Below are 24,885 nucleotides of genomic sequence, written 5' to 3'. Positions count from 1 at the left end.
CCGTTTTACTGATTGAGTAGAAAAAAGAGAAAAAGGACAAAATAGAGACAAAAAAAACAAATAATATTATAATAATATTAGCCTTACAGTATTGTCTTGTTTTTTGCCCTTCATAATATGTACAAAACATCAACATAGGTATTTTTTTATTTTATGTCTATTATTTATTTCATATGTTGAAATACATAACTTGAATCGAAAGTTTTGTCATTGACACTGCATTTAAAATCTGGAATAGGTGTCATATTAAGATACATTTATTATTCAAGGCTCTATCCTGCTAAGCCTGCCATACAGATATACATTTCTTCAAATAAATAATGTTTTATGCAAGACAGGAGGTAGAAACATAGCTCAGTGCCTTGATAAGGGAGTGTATGAGTGTGCCGGTATCTGTGTGTCTCCAAAGTGTGCCTTTACTTATATGGGGTCAGACTTTCCAAAGAAAAAAACTCCAATCTGACACGCATATACTGATGCACTTCAAATTCCAGTAACCAGAGCTGCCAGACCCATCATATTTTCACTGTCACTGGAGTGTCTGCAGCCCAAGGGAACTTCTTTTTTGTGGGTTTTTTTTTAATTTAACCATCCACACACAACCTCCTACAAGTCCAAAGTGAACCGTGCCAACACATAGTGTGAAGCACAACTTTGTGAAAAATAATGTCTTTACATTTACTGCAAGAGACTCTTCATGTCGTCTGAGTCACAGTGCAATTTAAACCTCTTTATCTTATAGGATCAGGCTGCTTTAGCCTTTGTCATAGATATGCCTGTGCACTCCAAACATTTTCAAAACCCATCAAAATCAAATTAAGATGCAGAGGCATTTTTGGAGCCATCTGGCAAGTAAACTTTGGGAACACTGCATATCTTTGACTGACCATTCCTTTCAGCTATCTATTAACACAAACACAATTCAAATGGCTACTGTCATAGGTCTTGGGTGCAAGAGGAGAAAAAGTAATAAGCACTGTCAAAACATGCAGATAACGACATTCTGAGGACATGTTACTTAGTTACACAGACGGTCAAGGTTCCTGCTGTATCCAGGAGGCTATAGCAAAACATGCACATATGCAAATCAAACCATCATGTCCAGTGGCCACACACAGAGAATAGATTTCAAAGGCTGAACGTGTGTCTGTGGCGTGCAGTAAAGTCAGTGTTAGAAATGCTGGCTGCCTTTCTCTGAATGTCAATGCGGGGCTGTCAAAGTGTGGAAAAAGTGGGAATCTGACTTGCAAAAAGAAAAAGTCAAAATTAGCAACTCAGTATAGGGTTTTCCATGTGAGTGCATTTGTCCTCATGTGAAACCTCATCTGCTTATCTTACATAGTACTCAGCTAACTATATGTTTATTGAGATGCATTTTTTTTAATCAATGGAAGACAAAATAAGAGTTTCTATGATCACGTCACCTGAGCGATCCTGTGGATATATAGCAATGTACAAAAGGGCCAGATGCATATTGCAACCCATACTTATGCAATAGATTGAATGTACATGAGTAAATGGTTGTTGTAGCAAGAACGCTAGTTGAGTTCTGTCTCCAGTCTTGAGGAAAGGGATGTTTGCAGATGAATATTGAGAGGAGGGAAGTGGAGAGTACAGGGGAAAAGATGCTTCTGGTAGGTTTGTCTCAGCTCATAATGGATTTGTTCTGTTAGAAGACAGACCACACTTGCCAGAAATAAGCATCAAATGCCTGTTTCACTGATGTTGAAGAGTGAAATAAGTTTGAGCTCCTGGTTGATATTCCGAGTGATAAAGAGCACCACTGAATAAGGCCATTTGCACAGTTGGGTTCAGGAAACGGAAGTGACAAAAAGGAGTGAAGATGTTCAAAATTTCAATACTAGATGTTTTCAGTTGACTAAATCCTGCCTTAGAGTCTCCTTATCATCAACCTGCCTTTTTTGCCCTACAACCCTGCCCTTTTGTATGCCTCTATTTTCCTCCAATCCCTCCGTCAACCTTCTCCCCTCCTCACAGTGCAGACTCTGAGTAGAGAGCACCCGATGACCCATGCGTCGGATAAGGCGTCACCAATCGACATAGTGACACCGAGGAGGAGGAGCTTAAATCTCCACAGCTGCGCAGGTGGATCCCCTCTGGTGCCCAGCCGCTACAGTGCCGGTTGTGTCGACTGTCACTATGGGAATGGTGGTGTCCACGATGATGAGGTGGATGATGAGTGTGAGGGTTGGGTTGTCCTCGGCCGGTGCTCCAAGAGGTCCTCAATATCTGAAAATGATTTTTATCAAGCAAAGACATGTAGACAAACACTAGAAGCTTTACTCTAATATAGAAAACTGGAGATGTGCGCATCTCATTGTGGAAAATTAAGTAGAGGAATAACATAATATTTCAAATCCATAGGTGAACAAATAAAATTAGTTAAGTCAGAGTTCATCGTCATACTTGCTCCAGGGGTAGGTGGTTGGTGGCAGCACCCTCAGTACCACTCCGCCTCTTAGGCCCCTGCCCTGTGCTCCCAGGATGCTCGGAGGAGGGAGCTAGGTTCCGTTTGGAGCGCTGCAGGAAACGAGCGACGAGGACTCGAGTCACCTGAAGGAAAAATAAAAAGATCAGTGTAGGGGAGGCTGGAATAAGACAAACAAGCAACGGTGCAGCTGTTTCTAAGACTTACATGGGAACTGTCAAATGCAGTTAACCCTGTCTTTTCAGACTTGCCTTGAGGTCTCCAAGGGAACGGTGGCAGTCTTTAGGTAAACGCAGTGGCGACGTCGGTGGAGGTTTGGCAGGGACCTGCACCCCTGTGGCTGTTGATTTCATGCTGCCTTTTCTGGGCAAAGCTGCAGCAGGAGGCAAAGAAGTGCGGGGCAACAGACACGCCTCAGAGGATGGACCTTTGGAATCAGAAGAGAAAGATTTTTGCCCTCATTTATCAAGCTATACTACTGTTACGACTCAGAGTTGGTCCATGGTAGAGGAGAGTGATATAAAACTAGATGAAGAAAAAGAGGAGTCAGTTTGCACATTTTCTCATTCTTAAATTGAACTTAAGGGAGAGCCCTGGTCAAACTAATGAACCAACCAGCCCTGACTAGAAATAAATATACAATACTAAATAAACTACCCAAAAAGAAGAAATTACACAGCAAAAGCTAATTCCCTAACTAAATTAAAAACATGAGAAAAGATAAGGAAACAAGATGGCACCGCTCCCCTAGTAAATAATTAGTGGTAGGATTTAAGATAAAAAAGTCTTTCACTGATTAACTGAAATTTGACAGCAGAATCACTACCTTCCTGACATTACATCATTTAAAAGCTATGGACTAAGTCCTCATGAAATAGCTTACAATACACAAATACTGGGTTCAAGCAGGCAGCAGAAAATGGCAAAGATCCCAGAGGTGCTATATCTGCTTTTGATCTGATCTGGGTTAATTTCACTGACAGCATTTTCCACTTCCATGTCTGTCATGGCAGTAGGTATGCTGCATATTCGCACAGTGTATGGAACCATATGGAAATTTCATAATAAAACAGACTTACATGTTCCGCAACAAAGAATAAGAGCATTATCATGTTTTTAAATGTTTCAGTGTAATATTCAGGGAAGCCCAGTAACCATGGCTTATCTTCAGCTATGTCCATTACATACAGCATGTCTGGTACTGTATGCAGACTTTGCTGTGTAAGCCTTTTTTTTGATAGGCCAAGTGTTGACAAACAATCATAAATCACAGCGTATCATCCGAAAATAATGTAAATCAGGAGCTTGTGAGGAACATTATTGTTTCCACAGCGGAATCTAATTTATCAATCTGTAATCAAATCACTGTTAACTCAGATGGTGAGGAAGCGTCTTGTAAATCACATCCACAGGGGGACAGATTTGCCTGTCTCCTATGGTGCTTAAATCTGCACTAGGACCTAATAGTGTTTGATAAATGACGGCCATTAGCTTCTGAGATTTTTCTCATCAAAACAACTTAGAAAAGTTTTCCTTGAGGCCTTTTCCGTCTTTAATTCTATAATGAGCGTGGACAGGAAAGAAAAGAGAGGCAGTGGCAGCATGCAGCAAAGCTTCTGAGTCAGATTCACATAGAGTATTTTATGCACTTTAGACCAGTGAGACACCTGTACGTCACATCTTAAAGCTCTTCATCTTAGAGCTCTTACCTGTGTCTACAGATGCCTTGCTGCTTCCAGAGCCAAAGTCAACTAGAGCAGAGGGGATAAAAGGACAGGTTATGGAGGTCGTAAAATAATGTTGAGATTTTTTCATGTCGGTCTCTGAGTCACCTGTATCAGTCGAGGAGCCGAGGCCTGGCTCACTGTGTGACCTCACGAGGCGTAGCAGCCCTTCGCTATCCCCTCTTACACTCTCTCCATCCTTCTCACTCTTCCCTGCCCTTCGTCGAAAGTACAATGGTTGACGTGGGAGGGGCGGCCCGTTACCCAGACCACTGCCCTGCTCACTGGCAGCCGAGGAGGATGAAGTGGGAGGAGCAGAGGAGGTCGGAGCAGCTCCTTGGCGTGAGGGAGTGGAGGGGCGAACTCGAATCTCTGGGATGGAGGATTGCTGTTCAGAGATGGAGCCTCCTATTGCGTCCAGCTGAGAACAGCTACTAGCTAGCATGGCTTGGCGACGCAATACTGGAGACCTGGAGGACAACACAGGAGAACTCTGAGTTTTTCTGCGTGTGTTTGTACTAGTTAAAGGCTTAATTTTGGATTTTAGCCTTGATTTTAACATAAACATTAGCTTATATTACAATAACTCCGTACTATGTTGAGAGAAAAGAAAAGAATTTCACAACACCATCAATTATTAAAGTGTGTGGTGTCACCTGTACGTTGTGGTGGCTGTGCTGGGAGATGAGCAGGAGTTGGACCTCTCTCCTCTGAGGAAGCACCGGGCTCTTGGCCCTCCTGCCAGGGGACTCTCTGGTGTGTGAGATGGAGGACAACGGAAGTTGATGTACTCTCCTCCGTCTTCCCCCTCACCAGCGGACCTGTTGCCTCTCTCCCCATGGGGCCTTAGCCCAACCTCCATCAGACAGGAGTCCTCCGATGGGGAGGAATCATCAGGGATGTCCACAATCTCTGACATCAACAGAGATCCACTGTCCATGGACACTAGTAAAAATAAAATGGTCATCTTTTATTATCAAGACCAGAATCTATGTGTAACCTTGTTATCTGAAACATACACTGCTGTGTGTAAGGTAAGGTCCTTGTTTGTGCAGGGTTTCCTTCATTTATTTTACTTAACTTTGTATAATCCCTTAAAGTAAGCAACTCTAATCAACTGTCTAATCGATTGATAAAATTATTTTTGCAGGACTATATTTTATGATTTTCATGTTGATATTTGATTTAATTTAGACAATTACAGTGACTTTTTTTAGTCTTTACTTTCTTCCAATCCCAAAAAGCAAAACAGAATCCCAGACATTTTCTGAAAATTAACACTCTTCATGGTTGAGGTTGGAAATTTGGAGTCCACATTTAAAATTGAACATTTTGCATGAATGGAATCAAGGTTGTAATTAACACTTATTTTCATTTGCAACTCTTCTGTTTATTGTTTTTCTGAATAATCAATTGATCGTTTAGTCTATAAATGTAATAAAATGGTGAAAAACAGATTTTTCATAGCTCAAGGCCTATGTTTTCATTTTTGTTTGATCGAGGCTTCAATACTCAAAGAAATATGAAATTGACAATTATGTAAAACAGAGAAAAGCATTAAATAATCACTATTATTGCACTATTGATTTACTATCAATAAGCTAATCTTTAAATTTAAATGTAAAATTCTCCAAAATTACTCCTCCTTCCAACTATTACAGGTGAGTCTGTCAAGATGTGGGGTTTTCTCACCTTCTCCACTGAAGGCAGTAGAAGTTCCTCTCTCTCCAGACAGCTCAGTGCCGTGGGGGTCAAACATTGTTGCCTTAACAGTCACAATAGAGAAGGATCAGCACAGCCACTGGGTACATCACACATAACAAACACACACACATAAGTCACAGATACACACACACATGCTCACCTGGCTGGCAGCTCTCTGTCCCATCACAGCTTCATAAGGAGGGGGGCAGTCAGTGGGGTACAGGGGAACAGGGCTCTCCATGGAGCCATTATATGTGATGCTAGACGTTAATACGAAAATATTAAACAACCATTTTCTTAAATATGTACACAAGTGTTTTTTTTATCCAATATGTTGATGTAAAATAAAATACTGAAAGTGCCTGCTCTATGTTTGTTACCTCTGAGCGTCTGTCTCAGAGCTGCAGGTGTACTCAGGAGGATAGTAGGGAGGCGGAGGGATGGGTGGGACAAACTCCTCAAAGTCCATGATGTTGGTCAGGAAGGCATCCTGAGGAGTGGTGCATTCTGGGTTGACTGAACGAGAGCGATGGGGGGCCAGCTAGGCAGGGAGAGTTGGAAACACGGCATCACAAGATTTGTAACAGTGTTTTTTAAATGTGAATCCAAATTTCTTAAGTAAGCGGTATATCAGAATTGCAGGGTACTTGTTATTGTGTTAAAAAAAAAAAAAAAAAAAGCAAGTCTGATAAATGTAAAAATTTGCTTTGTCTGTGCTCACCAGGTGCACAAGGTCCAGGGAGAATATGTGAATACTGCAGGTCACGGTGGACAAAGTACAGATGATGGTTGACAGAATGCTGAGACCACAAGCACTGAACAAAAGGTCCTGCAGAGTAAAATGCATGCAGGAAAATCATAATCCTACAATAAATTGGCTTTTTATCAGTAGAATATGTCATATTTAATGGTTAATCTTGGCAAAAAAAATGATAATTTGGTCTCTATACACATCCTACCAACCTTCAGCTGATGTCTGACCGAGTGGCAGTCAGCATTCAGGTAGAGGACCAGGGTCTCCTCTTCTGTGATGGAGCAGGACTGAGTGGGCGCGCAACACACACACAGACCATTCTCTACCTATACACAGAGGAGTGGTGTCAAGTACTGATCTGCACACTAAAACAGATTCCTCTAATCAAAAACTAATCCTGGCAGGTTCCCCATGGGAGGGCATTTCAGCAAGAGGGAGTAGACAGCACTCGCATAATGTTGCGTACCTGGCAGGTGAGCATGGACTTGACCAACTGTGCATTCTGACAGGAGAGCATCGAGCCGGCCAGACTGAGGATCACACACACTGCTGACAGCAGCATGAACAGTGACACCTGTGGTGCAGCACAGAGCAGGGTGTTAGAACTTGTGCCACACGGTGCCAAGCGTATGCAGAGTTTTATTCTTCTAGCCAAAGACTACAGCCTGCGATTTCACTGATAAACATACCTTCAGCAAGAGAGGGGGAGCTAATAAGTCAAGCACCTGGTTTGGTTTTTGGATGGACTATAAACCTGCACACTTTTTTCCCTTAAGGGCATGGCCAGATTAACCAGCTAAAACGCCCACCCCCAAATTTACTTTGCGTTACGTAGTTCGTAGTAATTTTACTCAATTAAGACATGGATTTGCACAGTGTGAGCACAGTATAAAATAGTATTTTTTATGTAAAAGTTTACAAACATTTTACAACTACACTTCAACACAGAGTCCTTCTACAAAGGACCTCATGATTAGGTACAAATGCTCTCACTTTAAGGCCCATTCACTTTTCACCTGCTGGTTCCAAGGTCAAAAATAAACTCTGAACCAAAGCTTTTAGGCAAAGATGGATTAAAAGTCCTTCAAGTTCTCAGACGAACTGGAAATTTAAATTCCAGTTAAATCTACAACTCTGCCGATGAAGATCAGCAACTAAAGGGAACTTGTGGTGAGACTGTTTTCTCAACCTTTCACTTCAGTTCTTATCATGCTTTAATGGTGCATGTTTCTACACAAACTGGCAAATAGGTCAAATGACCACAACCTGGTTGAAACACAGTGAACGTGGACTTTTATGGTCCCCGGAGGTCTGGGGCCCCGGGGTTATCCAGCTTTGCTCCATGGCACATGGTTTTACACCTACATCTTAGAGACTTGAATGGTCCTTTTATCAGATGGAAACGTACATACCACCAGTGTCAAAGGTCTCCTCCATGAGATTATCCCCACTATTCCTGACGCCACCACCTGGCAATAGACACCACATACACAGGAAAACACACACTTTAAGATCTCTTGTTTAATTTGTAATGCTGCATGTTGTTGTCAGTTGTACACTTACAAAGAAGCCAGCCCAAAATGGACAGGACTGCCTCACGCGAGCCGAGGAGGTGAAGGCCATGCTGGTGAAAGAGAAGGCCAGGACCATGGCCCCTAGGCCCAGGTGGCACAGCCCCAGGTACAGGAGCAGCCGTGCACCACCAGGCCCACGGCCCGACATGCCCCTGCGGCTGTCCGACCATCCTCGAGACCCCGAGGCAGAGGCCACGCTGCTGGAGTCTGACGGTGAAGGCATGTTGGGCTCTTCTGCTAGTGGAGGAGGCTGGCGGTGGTTTCACGCTCACTCTGGGTTCATAAAACCCAGAGTTTTAGTTGTGTTCAGTCGTGTGGGTAGAAGCACAAGAGAGTAGAAGAGGGAGACATAAATGCTGGCTTCGGAGCTCCACTCTGTCACAGTTATGCACCAAGCTCTCCACTGGCAGCTGCCATAGGTGCAGCGCAATGCCCCATGGTGTGCACTATAGTCCAGTCAGTGAGTCCAAGAACTTTGTCAGCAGAAAGTTGAGAAATGAGCAGCCACTACACATTTGCAGCCACCTTACTGGCCTCATTTGACTTTTCAGCCATGACACTAAAATTGCTTCAGTGAATACATTGCTCCTTTCACCCCATGGAGTTCACAGGCCGTTATGGCCTATATAATCAATACCATATATAGTACAATCTATACCATTCTCCTACTCAGTCATTCTCCAATTATAACACAATCACACAAACTGGGCTAGTTTTTTTTTTTTTGCAAACTTCACATTGTTGTTATACTCAATTGCTTTTTGCTGCTCGCGCCTTTCCGTCTTCTGCCTTCCACCTCTCCCTCCTCTCCCCAGTGGCATTGCGGTAACTGGAGTCCGGAGCAGGCCGCAAATTCTGAAGCATGATCCCAAAGAGAACCAGCTGATCGCTAATGATGTTTCAACCCCCAGGTCAGCCCCCTGTGTCCACTCAGGAGGAGCAAAAATCCGAGCATGTGCGCTCCCCTCCCGCGACCTTATGTCAGTTCCTCAATCCTGTCAGCGACGAGAAAGGACGGTGTGGAAAATAAAAGCCCCAAGATCAGATCGGTCCGTTCGGGAAGCGGGACTAATTACCTCGACGTGAACGGGGAAAAAAATGTCCTCCATCGATTTTCAAACTGCACCAAAAAATATCAGCCTTTCGTCGAAGGTTTCGATCTTTGACAACTCAACCTCGGGGGTTTTGCGGTGGTCCACACGCATCTGGACAACCCCCCCCCGCCCTCCCCCCCAACCACAACCCACCCCACGTCCTCCTCCGCCGCCTCGTTCCTCCCTGCAGTCACGCGGGCATCCCGTACAGCTCGTGTGCTTGCGCGTGTGTATGTATTCCGGACCTTTACCTCACTGCCTCCCAGCAGACGTCACACGACCATAACAACATAGCCTATGGCCTGACTACATCCGAAATATCATCTTTAAATCCTTCCGAGTTTATTTTTATTTCTTCTTTTGACTTGCCCCTCCCTCTGCTGCCCTCACGTCTCCCCTCTGCTCCTCGGTGCTGACACTGGGAGAGGAATGTATCGTGTTTGCAAACTGAAACCTGCCCTACGTGATGACAAGGCATGCAGAACGTGCAGGCAACTTGAAGATGCGGCAGAGCGCGAGCACACCGTCGTGGTGCTGATGCTGGGGAGGAGGGGCGGTCGCCTGGCGACAGACTCCAGCTCCAGCCCAGCTCCTGCTGCTGCAGCAATGAGGAAGAAAAAAAAAAACCAACAACAACTATCTCTGTACTGGCCGCTGTACTGGAGGGATACTAGTTAAAAAGAAGGCGACAGGGGGAATGAGTGTCCCATAGGTGCCTGGTCTAATCCATATATAACCAGCACCGTATATATCAACAGACATGCTGGAGCCACTATATATAAAGGGTTTATAGGCTGTAATTAATGGCCATATTACTGATTAATACATGATTTATTACTGCTTTACAGCTCACATCTCAAATGACACATTTGTCTTTTTAGCTGGATCTTTAATTTATTTGGTAGACCCCCTCCAATGGACTCCTTGACCACTTATGTTCTGGAGAAAGGGCTGCAGGACATTGGGACCAAAATCCTTTTATTAACAGCCTATTAACCCTTACAACTGCAACTCTGACTTATTATTGTAGAAACCTTTATCAATAACTTACTAACATTTATAGGAGACTGACCAACTTTTGCTGATGGCTCCTTACAAAGTGAGAAAGCCATTACCCTTTATGAATTTCTTACTAACATTTATGACAGCATTCTCCCAGATTAATTTAAATTCTAGCAAAGTGTCAGGCTCGAGGAAGATTTTCCACAACATGACTACCCAAAAGTTGTTGTTATTAATGGCTTATAATGGCTCTGACAATAAAAGCGTTAGTGAACAAATTATCAACCATTGATAAAGCCATGAGTTGCAGATTATAAATGATGCCTTATCAGAAATTGTTACTGACATATTTCCAGTCAGTGTCCTTGAGACACAAATTAACCTTCTCCTCTTTCATTTTAAACTGCTTGACGTTTCTGAAACAGAGCATAGTGGTGAGCGAAAATGTGGGGGCCAGAGCCATTGCTTATTTCACCTTCCTTTTCACAATGCAAAATGTATGTCTCGCTGGCTCCATTCTTCATTTATACTTAATATATGTTTTCCATCAATCTACTTATTCTGATTTTCCATATTCCATTTTGATTTTCTATATTGTAAATGTACTATTGTTATTTCTGTCTATTCTGTATATAATCTATTGCATGTCCATTTGTCCTGGAAGAGTAACCCCTCCTCTATTGCTCTTTGAGAGTTTTTTTTTTTTTTTTTAAACAAAGGTTTTTGGGGAATTGTGCCTTATCCAAAACAATGGTCTAAGGATAAAGGGTGTCATATGCTGTAAAGATTGTAAAGCTCTTTGAGGTAAATTTTGTGATTTGGGGCTATATAAATGACATTTTCTTGACTTGACTCCATACAATAAAAAAGAAATACAAAATTTATGAAGAAGTGACACAACCCAGGCTATCCAAGCTACATACTGATTATATTATTGCGTCATTTCAAACTACAACACACTTGTCATGTTTACAGTTTTGCATTTTTATTCAGCAAGCGGCATGTCTGTAAACAAAGTCTTGTGGCAGGACCAAAAAGACACAGAATGTGAAAGAAACTTGTTACAGGAAATACAGTAGGTCTGGGCAGAAAAAAACAAAAACTATCAGGATCAGATGAGCACCTGTAATCACAGTCATTTTGAATGATCTGAAAATCGCCTGAACAGGGAGACTGTCGTGTCTGATGTAGGTAATGTGTGGTCGTGTTCAGTAGGAGATTTACCAGGCACTTCAGATAAAAGGCAAGACCCACTAAATCAATTCAAAATGAGGGACACGGGAGCACTGCTGCTTTCCAGGCTCTCACATCCGGTTCATTCACTTGCTTTATCCATCATACTTTTATCTCTCCACTCTCCTATTGCACCCTCTCATATTGCACTTATCTCAGCTCCTATCTTCCACGTTCTCAAATCCATTCATCTATTATAACAAAGCTCGTTCACCACCCGTGTTTGTTTCAGCTTGAACACACAACCAACATCAACGTGTTTAATTCATTAAAGCGCAGAGCATGTTTTTAATTTCTCAGTGGATGTAACCGGAAAATGTCCATGTTGTGGACACAGTGTGCAATATGTAATGGTACTGTACTGTGGTACTGTAGATTCTGTGGAACGCATTATAATGCTGTGCACTATTAGAGCATCACATCGATTCTCAAGGGATACGCACAAAATAACCATAAAGGAGTGTAAATGTAAATTCAGCCAACATTTAAAGCTCGATGTTCAGTTTATGACATCTCTGCCATATATTTAGGTGCCACTAAAAACGCTGAGAAGCAAAATGTGTCCAACGTCTCTCATATGGCACTGCGGGAATGGGATATCTACTCATCTGTGCTGTTGTAATATTATACACATCATTGAATTTGAAACAGTGAACTGACAAAAGTGAAAGTGCATTGCTAACCACAGGCATTTTATGACTTATTGTTCAGTCATGTTAGCATTTCCATCTCATTTCCATCTAATAGAATCATTGAGATGCCCATGGCTCCTTGAATTTAAGATGAACAGAAATGACTTTGTGGGTCAAAGACTACAACCAGGGGCCTACTGTGTGTACTGTGTGTATGTAAAAGTGACTTTAATAACAAACTCTTCCTCTGCCACTGAGCTCCTAAAAGCTTCTACTGCATGTGCTCCAGCCAGTCCAGAAGAGATTTTTAAAACAAAACTGAAGTTCTTCCAAGAAATTAAACAGTGCTGTTGTAGGGTTCATAATGTGGTGATAAGCCAGAGTAATACAGGGTGGCAATAGAAATGTATGGCTGTACTAAACATGGTGGGGACTGGTTTTTGAATTTCTATCAGGGCTCTGTTTAGGATCATCCTCTCCACTCCAAAGACTCCACTTCACCAGCTCCTCATGACATTAACACCATCGCAGTAGATGGCGCATATAATAGGTTCAATGTGAAATACAGGCACTCTCTCGAGGGAGTATTCAATAAATCATTTTTCTGGCAAATTCTGGATGAACAAAATTAAGAACACTTGTAAAGGGAGTATCGATTTTTAAGGTATAAAAACACTTTTTGCACCTGCATGTATTTGACATCTAGGCCCACCAGATGGTGACAGAAAACGTGTTGTACTGCATTCCTCCAGTAATACCGATGCATTCTTAAATTTGTATGGCGCTTTCTTCTGTGTGCCGGCCGGCGTCATATCTAGAGAAGAACACACTTGGAGGATTTTTTCTCTGTACTGCTGGTGATTTTCACCTCTCGACCCGTGAGGCCCTGCCAAACGAGGAAAAACAGACAAAGAATAGAAATTACAGACACATGCAGTATGACATACGTCAGTAATCCCAGGGTCATGGAGGAACAAATTCTTCAGTTTGCTGCCATTTGGTATAACAAGTCTGTTCTGACTCACTGGTTTCTTGCTGGATTTCTGTAGTATGTCGCGTGCCAAAGCCAGAAAAGACTATAGGAAAGATAAAAAGGGTGAGAGAAAATGAAAGTTCTGGTCTACGGCATTTGTGTAATATCATAACAAAACCAGCTCATAAGTTAAAATTCAATGGGATGTGAAGACTCTGTTTTGTTAGTCAGTGGTTGTGTTACGGCTCACCTCCTCAACGTTAATGCTGGACTTTGCGCTGGTCTCAAAGAACCTGATGCCGTGATCTTTGGCCAACTGTCAACAACAGACACAACTGGTTATAGGAGGTCAGGATATGGGCAATACTGAATTCCAGCTTCTTATCTAAACTAAATACAAAGCTGTCACATTAAAAATGTGACATACACAGTCCTTTCTTCAAATAATCACTCCCTCTTAAAGTTAAAAGAGACTCCATATAAAGTAATCTATTGTTTTGTTTCTATTGTTTCTTTCTCACAATGAAACTCTTGACTCGTTTGCCTGATGGTACAGCAACTCTTCATTCTTCCATCCATCTACCCACTGTTCTCTGAACGGCACTACTTTAACACTACACATACTTCAAAATGACGCTCCTCCGAAATCAAAACAGTACAATACGTGGGCTGTAGTTACATTTCTGTCAAGGTCGTCTCACCTTTTCTCCTGTCTCCTTGGAGACTTTCCGCTTTGCCTCAATGTCGCACTTGTTACCTAGCAGCATCCGACTGACCCCAGCGGATGCATTCTGGGAAAGAGGGAATGAAATTAATTGATTAGGGCAAGTTGAGTTCAGGTGTACTTTGGTATGGGTGTTTGCTTAGCAGCAGGCAAAGCTTAAGAGATTAAAGGGAATGGAGAGCAGGAGTAGCAACATGAAATCTAAAGCGATCAACCAGAATGATCCACACTTCAGAGGCGATAACAGCAGCTGTTGGGCAGGAGAGTAGTCTCTGTGGTCACTGAAAGTATCAAATAAAATGTTTCATTAAATAAAAACAAAAGTAGGGTATCTACCATATGTGGGTGCTGACAGTGGAGCTGTATTTATAGTAATCGTAAGTTCTTGACTTTCATTTCACAAAGACTTTTGCACATTTTGTGTCCATTCTTTATAAGATTGGTGGAGGTATTTGACTTTGCAGTATGGATTCTTTGTATAAATACTTTCATATTCTCCTCATTTTATATCCTTGTGTGTGCAAAAAATGCAGTTACAAAAAAAACCCTTTCCTTTTCCTTTTTGATGGTATCTATCCATGCTTTGATTTAATCTGTTTAGGTTTTGAGACACTTGCTGTTGTACACCATGAAGTACTATTGAGAGATGACTAAGATCAAAAACTCAAGCCAAAGAATCTTGCTCGCTGTTGGTCTCTTGTAAGCATTTAATACATTTTTGGTCCTTGGACAATCGTCAGGTAAAAGTAATTTTACCGAACTGAGAAGACATAAATTAATGAAGTCAACAACAGTGTACGGGATTCTTTGGCATCTGCCTCTGAAACTTTTGCTGCTCAGGAATACTACGCAGATGAACAAGATGTAACTTATAACTTTTTAATGTAACTTTTCAAGAAGTTTCTCAGGAGAGTTTTCGCTGGGACTATGTCACCAGTAGAAAGAAGCTAAAGGGCTAAATTATGTTTTGTGTGTTTTGGGTGAACTGACCCTTTAAAACCACCAGTTGTGCAACAGCCCTATTGCCAATAGCTTTGTTGTTGCAGTGAGTAAAGGCCCATACTCATGACTAATATGGGTCCAACTGACTATTTTTAAGTATTTCCCGGTTGTCGTTGTTATGACTAAGTGGAAACAGTCTCACTTCTTTGATGCTCTTCATCCAGTTCTGAATGTTTTCGAAGGACTTCTCGTCTGTGATGTCATAGACCAGGATGATGCCCTGACACAGAGAGATGAGAGGGGGGGGGTTAGTCAAAGGTACAGAGCGAACACAAAGGGGCAGTGATGTCAGCCCGATTATCCAGTCTGCTTGTTCTGCGGGCGTCCTGTGCTCACCATGGCTCCTCTGTAGTAGGCTGTCGTAATGGTCTTGAACCTCTCCTGCCCTGCTGTGTCCCTACACAAAGCACACACATTCAAAGTCAAAAAATAAGTGCACTGATGCATTTATATCTCACAAGGCCTTAAAAATGCAGCTCTGGACAAAAGAAGGTTGGAGTTGGAGATGTAGAAAAATGCCGAGGGAGGCATTTAACGTGAATTTTGCACCGAGTTTATGCTGCTGTAACAACAGCCTTACATGACATGAAGTGGCACTCTGTGGAGGCCATGTGTGACGGATACTTGGACAATAAAACCCTGTCATAAAGTCCTGATTTGGTGAAGAAGAGGGAGGTTCCTCTTTCCACTCAGAAGAAAAAAAGATAGAGGCAGGCAGAAAACAGAGGAACACTACTCGACGTATCAGCATGACCTGCCTCACCAATTCAGAAAAACCAATTCCCGAAAGCAACCAAACTGTCATCTCTTACCAGACTTGTAGTTTCACTTTCTTTCCATCCACTTCAATGGTTTTTACTTTAAAGTCGATGCCTGAGAGATAACAAGAGGACAGGAAAGAGCGAAGAGGAGGAGGAGGGGGGCAGAGAATGAGTTAAATACCTCAGATATGAACTAAAAACACACCCACTCGGGCACACACACACACACACACACACACACACACACATTGCAGAATATATAGGTCACCCTCACTCGGGTGGGGACTGATTCATGGTGAATTTCTACTGCAATTTTGACCCCGTCAGTGCACTCTTGTCCATAGACAGACATACAGGAAAGATGTACAGACCAGCAGTTGTGTTATGTTTTTTTTTTTTTTTGTCCTGCTGGATGGACAAGCTGACAGACAGATAGACAGAGACGGCAAGGGGGGCGGGGGTGTCCTGTGCAAAAAAACTGTGCATGCCTGAAAGCCAACCATTCTTCTGGGGACGTAGAGATGGTAAAAGAGATAGGAATGAGGGTGGGTGGACCTTCTGAGAGCCAAGCGAGAGGAATGAGATCTGAGGGAGAGATCCGGGAGAGGGTCAGGGAAGAGACAGCACACACATATTCAACAACGAGGAAAAAAAAAAAAAAAAGATAAGCAACAAAATGAGAAAAAAGGAAGAAATAAGAGAGCACGGACTAGTTGAGACATGAAAGCAGTCTGAGAAACCAGTTTGTACAGTTTGTCGGGCATCAAATAAGAGGAAGAAATGAAATGTCAGCATTTAGCAAACATTTGTCCTGCTCATATCCCAAGTTTCAGAGACGCAGCAATGTCGTGTAGGTCACAAGGCAAACATTACACTGTAACAACGTACCGATGGTTGAAATGTACGTGGAGTTGAAATTGTCCTCAGCAAAACGAATGATCAGACATGTTTTTCCCACTCCGCTGTCCCCGATGAGTAACAATTTGAAGAGGAAATCATACTTTTTCGCCATGGTTGGAGCTGTTCTTCAAAGTTACAGCAGAACTCAAAGGGGATAAGTTGGGGGTTGTCTCTTCGTAGAAGATCCTTCTCATCGACTTCACGCTTTGAATCTCGAGTTCCTTTCTTGTGATTTAAAACAAACAGTCCTTTTTTTAAAATAAAATGCTGCTCTTTTGCTTTTTTTTTTCTTCCTTCCCAGACTTGTCACCGGTAAATTCCGATCCCCCTCAGTGCTTCTGTGATCTGTTTGGACTGCAAGCGATAAAGGAGCACACTCCATCCAAAGTTGAACTATCCGGCTACTGCAGATCAGTCTTCATCGCCAAATCTATTCGAGGTTCATTTCACAGTCCTCCGAGAGCTACTATCACTCCATACTTGTTTTTTCAGCCTCCAAAAAAAAAAAAAAAAACTTGCTGTCGTCCCAGATCCGCTGAAAGGCTACGTAGTGTGGGAGTGCTTCATGGGAGTTAAGGGCTCAGACCTGCAGGCGCCCAGCGTGAACATTAGATGGCGCCGTTTGATCAGAAAAGGAATAACTATAATGCACCTGAGGGGACGTCGGGGGGGACTTTCTCACCTTTTCTGGCGTAAAAGTCGGCGATCTCACGTGGAAAACAAGGTTAAAGCTGCTGCCGCTTAAAAGCTTTAACTCATGGGCACACACATAGAACTATGTCTATCCCCAGAGACTTACTGCTCACACCAAAGTGTATTTTAAAGTCACCAATAATCAAAGAAATAAGTAAGCACAAGAAATGGAAAAATTGCATGTAAGAAATGGTATTTGTGTTGTGATGATATGATATATAGATATACTATTTTTTTATTTCTCTATTCTTTTTAAGACAAAACGCAATGTAAGGCACATTGAGTTTTCCTCTTGGTATGAAATATAGAATATAATAGTATTACATAAATGACCTATATAACTAAACCCTGCTTTGCCTATCCTAATAATGCTACTATATCTACAAAAAAACAACAAAAAACAAATCAAAATATTCTTCGTTCGTTGTTGATGAAAGTAGTAATGAAGGAAAACCTTCAGTGTAAGTGTATAGATCCAGTTAAGTCTACCACAGGAGATAAAACTACTCTATCTTATAATGGCACTAAAGTGACTTTAGGCCACCACAGAGTCATCATGAGTATGCCTATATCTAAATATGAACATTTTACTTTTTGTTCTCCATTTTCTGCTGTGACACCCATGTGATTAAAATCCTTATCTACATAAATGAAAATAGGGAAAACTGTGTGACTGACGTGATATATGTACTATTTCATCCACCATCTTCCATCCATCATTCAACTGCAGAGCCACAGTGCCAACATTTCAGAGCAGCAGTTCCAGTCCAACATGTGCCACCTGCAGTCAGTAAGAGTTAACTGCAGTTTGTGTGTGTGTGTCTTACAAAAGTAAATTTTGTTAACTGCAGTGAGTTTTCTTCTGGTGGATTCTGAGAGGAGTAAAGAGTTTACTCTGCACCCACTTAAATGCTACACAAATGTTACTGGTTTTACAAATTCATTGTAAAATAAATCTTTAAAAGCTGCATTTGGTGTTATGCAACCAGAATATGAATTAACTAGGCCTATTTTTGGCATCTAATTTTCATTATAGGTTAGGCAGGATTACTGCTGGGGCAAAGTGGGCAATTGCCCGAGAGCCCCAGAACCCCACATTTACTCCATATCATTTGGGTCTACGTGAATTGATTAATCTCAAATTTGTTCTCAAACCACAACTTCTGGTACATTGGTTGGTTTTTGGGTGTCGGAGGTAATAATAAAACTGGTGTGTGTGTGTGTGTGTGTGTGCGTGCGCGTGTGTGTGTTTGCCATCAATTCAGTTTTTATAGGGTCCACTGGAGATTAGTGCAACGCAATTGTGTTTCCTTCGCAATTTTATCTAATAAGGAGTTGAATGTAAAATCACACAAATACCCACAAAAACCAAAAGTTATTTAACTTTTTTTTCAGTACGTATTTCTTCCTCCGGATCTCGCAGTCGTCCAACAGTTTCCGGTGTGTCGCTAGAGATTTTTTTTTTTTTCAATTTTCCGGCGAGAGTCCACACACGCAGACATGCCCGTAAGTAACACCGCGGCTTCTGTTGTCGCCCTCGGTCGTCGAAAAGTGTTTAGACGGGGACCGTTTACTGCAGCATGAAACCGCGTTGCGTCTCCGCGGGAGTCAACGCGTTTCTGCCGCTGTAAAATGTTAAACGTAAGGATCTGAAAAGAGGCAATATGGCGAAACACGTGCGCATCGAAGCGGCCCGCACTGCTCGCCGTGAACACAGTCAGCCGCCGCCGTGTCCTGAAGCCAGATGTTGAGGGTTCAGTACCGGCATCCAGATTATTACAGGGTCAACTGGCTTTGTGGTGTAATTTCACAGTAATAGCGACGGTAGGTTTGGGTGATCATTTCACTGCGATGGTGGCAGCTGTTACCGCGTTTCCCTTTCTCACCACCAGTCACGTTTTTTTTTTTTGTTTTGTAACTTTTAATTTTTATTTTTTTGTCGGAGGCGAATGTCAACTTTCTAAAAATATCAGTTTATCTTCTGAACGCCGTCACTGTGATTGCTCCAAAATATATCTCGTCAATTTCTTCTTAGCACTTTCGCTTTCCTTTTTACCATATTCCCTCTCGTCTAAAAGCTGATACGACATCTCGACCTTTTGCCTTCCTGTTATCATGCTGCTGCTGCTGCTGCTGCTATCATGCAAGTTTTAGTAATCTTCAGACTCTCTGGATAAACTTAAAATGTGTTGGGATTTCCCTTTCAGCTCGCGAAGGATTTGTTGCACCCGAGCCCCGAGGAGGAAAAGAGGAGACACAAGAAAAAACGTCTTGTGCAGAGTCCTAACTCATACTTTATGGATGTCAAATGTCCAGGTCAGTTTATGTACAATGCTGCCCGTCCCAACCCTGAGATTCAGATAATAAATTACAACACTCAGATAACAGAGAAGGAACGGTTGTTAAATAACCAAGTACATTTACTCAGAGCCTGTGCTTACTCACAATTTTGTATTAAAGAGGTACTTTATTAATATTTTTCCCTTCTGTAAGATTTCACTTAATTATATTTCAGGGGGCAATGTGCTTTTGTACCACCACATTGCAGTAAAAGATAATGGAGAAAAATGAGGCACAATATTAAGTAGTTCAGGGCTGCAACTAGCAGTTATCTTCATTCTTTATTAATATGTTAATTTTTTTTTTTCTTTTTTGCTGCTAGCCATACAGGCTAGAAGCAGGTTTTAAAATCAGCAATATTATAAAGGGGTTGAATGATTGTGACATGGCAGTATTAACAAAAAGCTACTCGAAAATACTACACTCATTTCTTGTTCATTTGCCATATCAGTCATCTGATTAAGACTTAATTTAAAGCAAAATCTAGCTCTGCAGAACAGTAAATCCTTACTTTCTTTTTTTTTGGGGGGGGGGGTTAATATTACCGATTGCAACTGTATAAAAAAAAAACAACAAAAATTTGCCTTTATGTGTTGCCCTTTCATTGTTTCCTTGGTGATTGGGGTGTCAAATAAGGCATACAGTGACACTTGTGGTTGTCTGTGAAATGAGTTTCTAGTGACTCTTTTACACAAACAGCTGCCAGGACACACCAGTGATCAAAAGTACATTCGATTTAGTAACGGTTGTAAACTGTTTGGCAGCTGGCTGTTGTTTTTTTGCGGAGCGGTTTCATGGCATCCCATTAAACGATTTGTTTGTCGATGTGCTGTTTGCAGGCTGCTACAAGATCACCACAGTGTTCAGTCACGCTCAGACTGTGGTGCTGTGTGTCGGCTGCTCCACGGTCCTCTGCCAGCCTACAGGGGGGAAAGCTCGTCTGACAGAAGGTACAGGACACTGTTAAATCCAGCGTGCATACTGAAGAAAACTTGTCTACCATCTTAAATAAACGTGTAGCAATGCACATCTGTATATAAAGACTCTAAACAGGCATACAGATACACACTGTGGATGTGTCACTTACAATATGGAGTTTTCTGTGGTCTATTTTTGTGAACGTTCTAATAATTGTTCATTCAAAACTGAGAGTGAATTTGAATTACTAAAGTACAATATCAACACCTGCATCATTGTCTAATCTTGTGACCCTGTAGTGTAGAGTGGCCCTTTGTCAAAATTTTATCTTAACACCTTGCAGAATTTATTGTACGCACGTGGTGTATATTCTTAAATAAAGGGGTGTTGAAGCAAGTCACCACAAACTAATTGACACACAGAAAACCTGGTAGAATTTAAGCATAAGCAAGTACAGTGGAGGGCTCTGGGTGCCGCGGTCGTTTTGGCAATTGGCACAGTTGGAGGGAGAAAAACAAATTTATTTATATTATATATTTAATTTATAAAATTACATTTGTAAATAATCATAGCTGAACCTTGCCCAAGCCCAAAGCTTTACGCAACAAAAACTTCCAAAATCTAATATTTTGTCTGGGCCTGTTGTGTTGGAGTCAGGTAGCAGCACTTCACTGTACAAAATATATCTAACTAACACCTGTATATTTGCCTTTATGTGTTGCCCTTTCATTGTATTCTTCATGAACAGGGTGTCAACTAAGGCATACAGTGACTCTTGCGGTTGTGACAGAAATTCATCATCACTGATCCATTTCTACACAGTCAACTGCAAGCACAAATGAGACATGCTATTTTTTTTTCCATTCGCAAACACATTTCTTTAGACTTCTTGGAACACGTTCATCAGGAAAGTTTCAGAAGAATAGGTCATCTATTTCCTCTGATAAAAGATGGATGAGAATTGCTTCACCAATCAAAGTACACCAAAGAAATGATCATACACTGTATACAGCATGTTAGAGAATTTGTTGAGTTTAAGGTCAAGGTTTTTAATGACGCTCTCACCATCCCTCCCACTCTGTCCTGTGCTCTGCTGCCGTGGTAACCAAGGGCTTCTCAGTGCGCTCTGCTATGAATTAGTATGGGTGTAGCTATAACCCTTGGCATTAAACCACACTTTGTTTGGATGGGATTCAGTCTTTGAAAAGGCAGATAGCAACATGAATTTTAGTGTCGTCTTATCTGTTACATCCTTCACAGTGAGTCTGTTTATACACCTTCCCTGCTATATTGACTGGTAAACTGATTCTTTTTTGGGTTTTGGACTGTTAATCCCCCACTAAAGATTGTTTGCAGTGCATCATGTCTACTGAACTAAATATGGATCAATTTGACACCGCATACGCTCAGTTACCAGTTTATTAACAAAAATTTCAGTCCTGTACAGCAGCCCTGCAACAAATCCTGCCTTTGTGAAATGTATAATCTTCAGTTGTTTTTAAAACAAACAAATTCAAGGTCCATTTACTTTGTGCTTTCAGTTGAATTTCAAACAGTTTATGGCCATTTTGGAGGCTGTACACATACGTAATGGTTCTGTTAAATTGTATTTGGAGCAAAATACAATTAGCTGCAATTAATAGCTTTGAGGTTTTTTTTTTTTTTTTACACAAAAGAAATGCCACAATTTTCTGGTTCCAGTTTCTCAAATGTCAACATTTTCAGGTTTCTTCAGTCTTCTCCATTAGTAAATTGGTTATTTTTGGGTTTTGGACCGATGGTTGCCAAAAACAAGACATTTGGGTTTTGGGATTTTCAGACATTTTTCAGGCTGAACAATTTATTTGAGAGATTCAATAATGCAAATAATTTAGTTGCACCCTTAATTGTATTGCGTTTTATTGAGAGGTATTTTTAATATTCTATTCTCATTGATACAAACGAGGTAGACAAAATGTTCGTCACAAAACGGTCAGCAGCACCACCACCTCACAAAAACTACAAATAACACTTTTTAAAATTGGAAAAAAAAAAGTTTTTGGTTTATTTTTTTATAATTAATGTATGTGTCTCTACATCTTTCTCCAGGATGCTCATTCAGGAGGAAACAGCACTAGTTTGACCATATGTGGCTGGACACCATGGAGGAGGAGAATGAACAAAACTTGGACATCAAGTAACACTGCCATGGAGCTGATGCAGCAAACGGGGAATGGAGAGCGGGAATATAAATCATGTAATATTACAAGTCTATCTACGGAAATGCTCGGCCTTGTCTAGACCCCACCAGCACCATATATCCATTATTCTTCTCTCATAATAAATTTAGGTTTTTTTTTTTTTTTTTTCTAGAAAATAATCTTGTATGTTTGTCATCCAGTTCCTCGTTTTTAATCTCTTAAAGGTTCTTAGATGTAATTTGACTGGTAATGATCAGGGCATTAAAGGACACAAATGTGTGGCCCAACAGTTTTCTATGGCAAGCGTTTTGCATTTGTTTGCATTATACCCATCAATAATTAAGCACTTATATGAAGGTGAGGGTATACAGTGAGCCTTACAAATACTGTCCAGCAGTTGCTCAGCACTATAAGATTTATGCATATTTCCTATGAAAACACAAGAAAAATTCTAGGAGACGCATTGTGGCTGACATTGAAAATTACATCCAAGAAAATGTCCTTTGCTACAGAGTGTTGTAAAAGTGGCACTCTGCAGAGCTGAATATGGATGTGTGTTAGAGCCGGTAATAAATACACAGATTAACACACATGTTAAGTTAATGCCACAGTTAACTCAACATTGTATTTAAAGGTAGACAATGATTTTATCAGTGCCTGGTCCAAAGCCTGTGGCGTCGGTGCGGGGCCCCCAGCTCTCAGTCTGAACAAGGGCTGCAGGGATTAAAGTTCTGTCGCTACTACGGATTTCTGGCAGTTGGAGTCCAGAGAGGCCATAAGTGACAATGTAGATCCGAAGGGGGGGTTGTTACCTATGGGACTTAGGACTCACAGCACCAGGTGATTCAGGTTAGCTAGCACTGGACATGCTTTAATGAGGAAAGCTCTGATGTATTGGAGATCGATTAAAATTGTCAAAACAAATGGAGATGGGCTTGGCTCAGTGAAATGGGGGAGATCGGTAAGCCTTTGAGTTTGTGGTACAGAAAAATCCAACACTCAGAGATGTCAGTATGGAAGTAATGGCAAAAAAAGTGGCTGCAAAATAGAACAGCAGCAATGGTTATACATGGGGTGGTGCTGAAATCTCGTAATTTTACTTGTTTAGCAGGTGTTCAGGGCTAAGGGCGTGTGCACACTGTCTGCCTTTTTCTCAGCTGTCTCCACCTTTTTTATATAAAAACCTTTGGGAAGTGGCCGCTCCAAACAGGTGGCGCGGCCCCGGCTTTTTTAAAAAAAAAAAAGTTGTACAGTGAGTACACGCCCTATTGTGGGTGCCCTCCTCTGTAACTTCTTATACACATTGTAGATGGGGAACATGATTTAGCCTGAAAAAAGTCTTAAATTTAAATTTTATTTTTTTTTCGCTGGCTCTGTGTTTTCTGCTGCTTGTCAAACAAACACATTACAAAGTGATGTGAAACTAAATGACATTACAATGAATATTGTGGTTATGAATTTTTGTGTGCTTGCAGGCTTCCTGTGAAAATGATGATGTGGGATGAATTCTTGTGGAGAGAAAAAACAAACTTGAGAAGAGTGGGAATAGCTAGATGAATCAAAATCATTTAAGATTTGTGACATACGTTTTCTCGCAGCACATACAGTCTCTATGTGACAGCACTGAGTTGTACGCTAAATAGAGACAAATTAAATTGGGGGAGGGAGTGATAGAATGATAATTTTCTTGTTGCTATGGTGACATTTTTCTTGTGTCTTGCTTGTATATTGGACACAGTTTACAAATAAAATCATGGGAAATATAATTCGGATGTGCCTCTTGGTTACTGAATAATTAAAATGTCATGCATTCATTCATTTACAACAACTTTACAGTTACTGAAAGTATTTTCATACAGCCACCACTTGTTACATAACTTACTCATGTTTTCACTGTATTCTATTATGCAAACAGCTTGTCATGAAGGACAAGATTAGGAGTGGTGTTAGTTTCAGGACAGCTATCAAATCCGAAGATTTACAATACAGGTTCACGAGTGATAAAAAGCAGACATGTCAATAACAGGACAATTTCAACAATCACCGCAATGAGCTGAAAGTCCAGGAACTGAAAAACGCAAACTGTCTCACTTGGGGACACAACAATGATGAGCTAATGGATTTGTTGTCTGTTCTACTGTAAGATGATAATTGCTATTGCGTGAGAACCTCTGAATCTGACCTGTGGACGTCTGGCTGCCATTAAGGTCACTGAGTGTTTTGATGTC

The 24,885-nt window shown here is 41.4% G+C and overlaps 3 protein-coding genes and 1 non-coding gene across 6 annotated transcripts; 2 read left to right on the top strand and 2 right to left on the bottom strand.

Moving 5' to 3' along the window:
- Positions 1-227: 227 nt before the first annotated feature.
- On the bottom strand, positions 228-8,428 carry fam189b (family with sequence similarity 189 member B). The gene is made up of 14 exons (XM_040118807.1): positions 8,195-8,428; positions 8,044-8,100; positions 7,098-7,205; positions 6,841-6,957; positions 6,599-6,706; positions 6,258-6,418; positions 6,038-6,137; positions 5,866-5,938; positions 4,830-5,118; positions 4,282-4,643; positions 4,159-4,200; positions 2,701-2,876; positions 2,428-2,574; positions 228-2,250 (listed from the first exon to the last, which is right to left on the bottom strand). Exons 1-14 carry the CDS (start codon positions 8,426-8,428, stop codon positions 1,993-1,995), a joined length of 2,232 nt encoding a protein of 743 aa, XP_039974741.1. The 3' UTR covers positions 228-1,992.
- Positions 8,429-11,270: 2,842 nt separating this feature from the next.
- On the bottom strand, positions 11,271-17,015 carry rab13 (RAB13, member RAS oncogene family). The gene is made up of 8 exons (XM_040117075.1): positions 16,515-17,015; positions 15,678-15,738; positions 15,202-15,262; positions 15,008-15,085; positions 13,841-13,930; positions 13,390-13,455; positions 13,192-13,242; positions 11,271-13,052 (listed from the first exon to the last, which is right to left on the bottom strand). The coding sequence occupies exons 1-8, from the start codon at positions 16,636-16,638 to the stop codon at positions 12,981-12,983; spliced, it is 603 nt and encodes a 200-aa protein (XP_039973009.1). The 5' UTR covers positions 16,639-17,015; the 3' UTR covers positions 11,271-12,980.
- Positions 17,016-18,600: 1,585 nt separating this feature from the next.
- Positions 18,601-24,423, top strand: rps27.2 (ribosomal protein S27). Of its 3 annotated transcripts, none has more exons than XM_040117077.1 (4): positions 18,601-18,725; positions 19,427-19,535; positions 20,399-20,509; positions 22,566-24,423. In XM_040117077.1, the coding sequence occupies exons 1-4, from the start codon at positions 18,720-18,722 to the stop codon at positions 22,592-22,594; spliced, it is 255 nt and encodes an 84-aa protein (XP_039973011.1). In that variant the 5' UTR covers positions 18,601-18,719; the 3' UTR covers positions 22,595-24,423. The 3 variants fall into 3 exon arrangements, with proteins under 3 accessions (XP_039973011.1, XP_039973010.1, XP_039973012.1); XM_040117076.1 differs by lacking the exon at positions 18,601-18,725 and adding an exon at positions 18,734-18,860; XM_040117078.1 differs by lacking the exon at positions 18,601-18,725 and adding an exon at positions 18,889-19,043.
- Positions 20,141-20,272, top strand: LOC120784847. Its single transcript, XR_005706511.1, has one exon. It is a non-coding gene; the product is annotated as a small nucleolar RNA SNORA13 (small nucleolar RNA).
- Positions 24,424-24,885: the final 462 nt, after the last annotated feature.

The sequence above is a fragment of the Xiphias gladius genome, chromosome 22, assembly GCF_016859285.1.
Source record: "Xiphias gladius isolate SHS-SW01 ecotype Sanya breed wild chromosome 22, ASM1685928v1, whole genome shotgun sequence".
Lineage (NCBI taxonomy): Eukaryota > Metazoa > Chordata > Actinopteri > Istiophoriformes > Xiphiidae > Xiphias > Xiphias gladius.
The sequence above is the reverse complement of the archived record's forward strand: the minus strand, read 5'-3'. Positions and strand labels throughout refer to the sequence as shown.

Bases quoted from the DNA above. Each gene is read 5' to 3' on its own strand.
- fam189b (XM_040118807.1), bottom strand. From the start codon at position 8,428: ATGCCTTCACCGTCAGACTCCAGCAGCGTGGCCTCTGCCTCGGGGTCT. The intron at 6,958-7,097 runs GTACGCAACATT...CTCTGTGTATAG, and splicing joins AGTCCATGCTCACCTGCCAG to GTAGAGAATGGTCTGTGTGT. The intron at 6,138-6,257 runs GTAACAAACATA...ATTAACGTCTAG, and splicing joins TCTGAGACAGACGCTCAGAG to CATCACATATAATGGCTCCA.
- rab13 (XM_040117075.1), bottom strand. From the start codon at position 16,638: ATGGCGAAAAAGTATGATTTCCTCTTCAAATTGTTACTCATCGGGGAC. The intron at 15,086-15,201 runs GTGAGCACAGGA...TCTCTGTGTCAG, and splicing joins CCTACTACAGAGGAGCCATG to GGCATCATCCTGGTCTATGA. The intron at 13,243-13,389 runs GTGAGCCGTAAC...TCTTTCCTATAG, and splicing joins CCAGCATTAACGTTGAGGAG to TCTTTTCTGGCTTTGGCACG.
- rps27.2 (XM_040117076.1), top strand. The intron at 19,536-20,398 runs GTCAGTTTATGT...TGCTGTTTGCAG, and splicing joins TATGGATGTCAAATGTCCAG to GCTGCTACAAGATCACCACA. The intron at 20,510-22,565 runs GTACAGGACACT...ATCTTTCTCCAG, and splicing joins GAAAGCTCGTCTGACAGAAG to GATGCTCATTCAGGAGGAAA.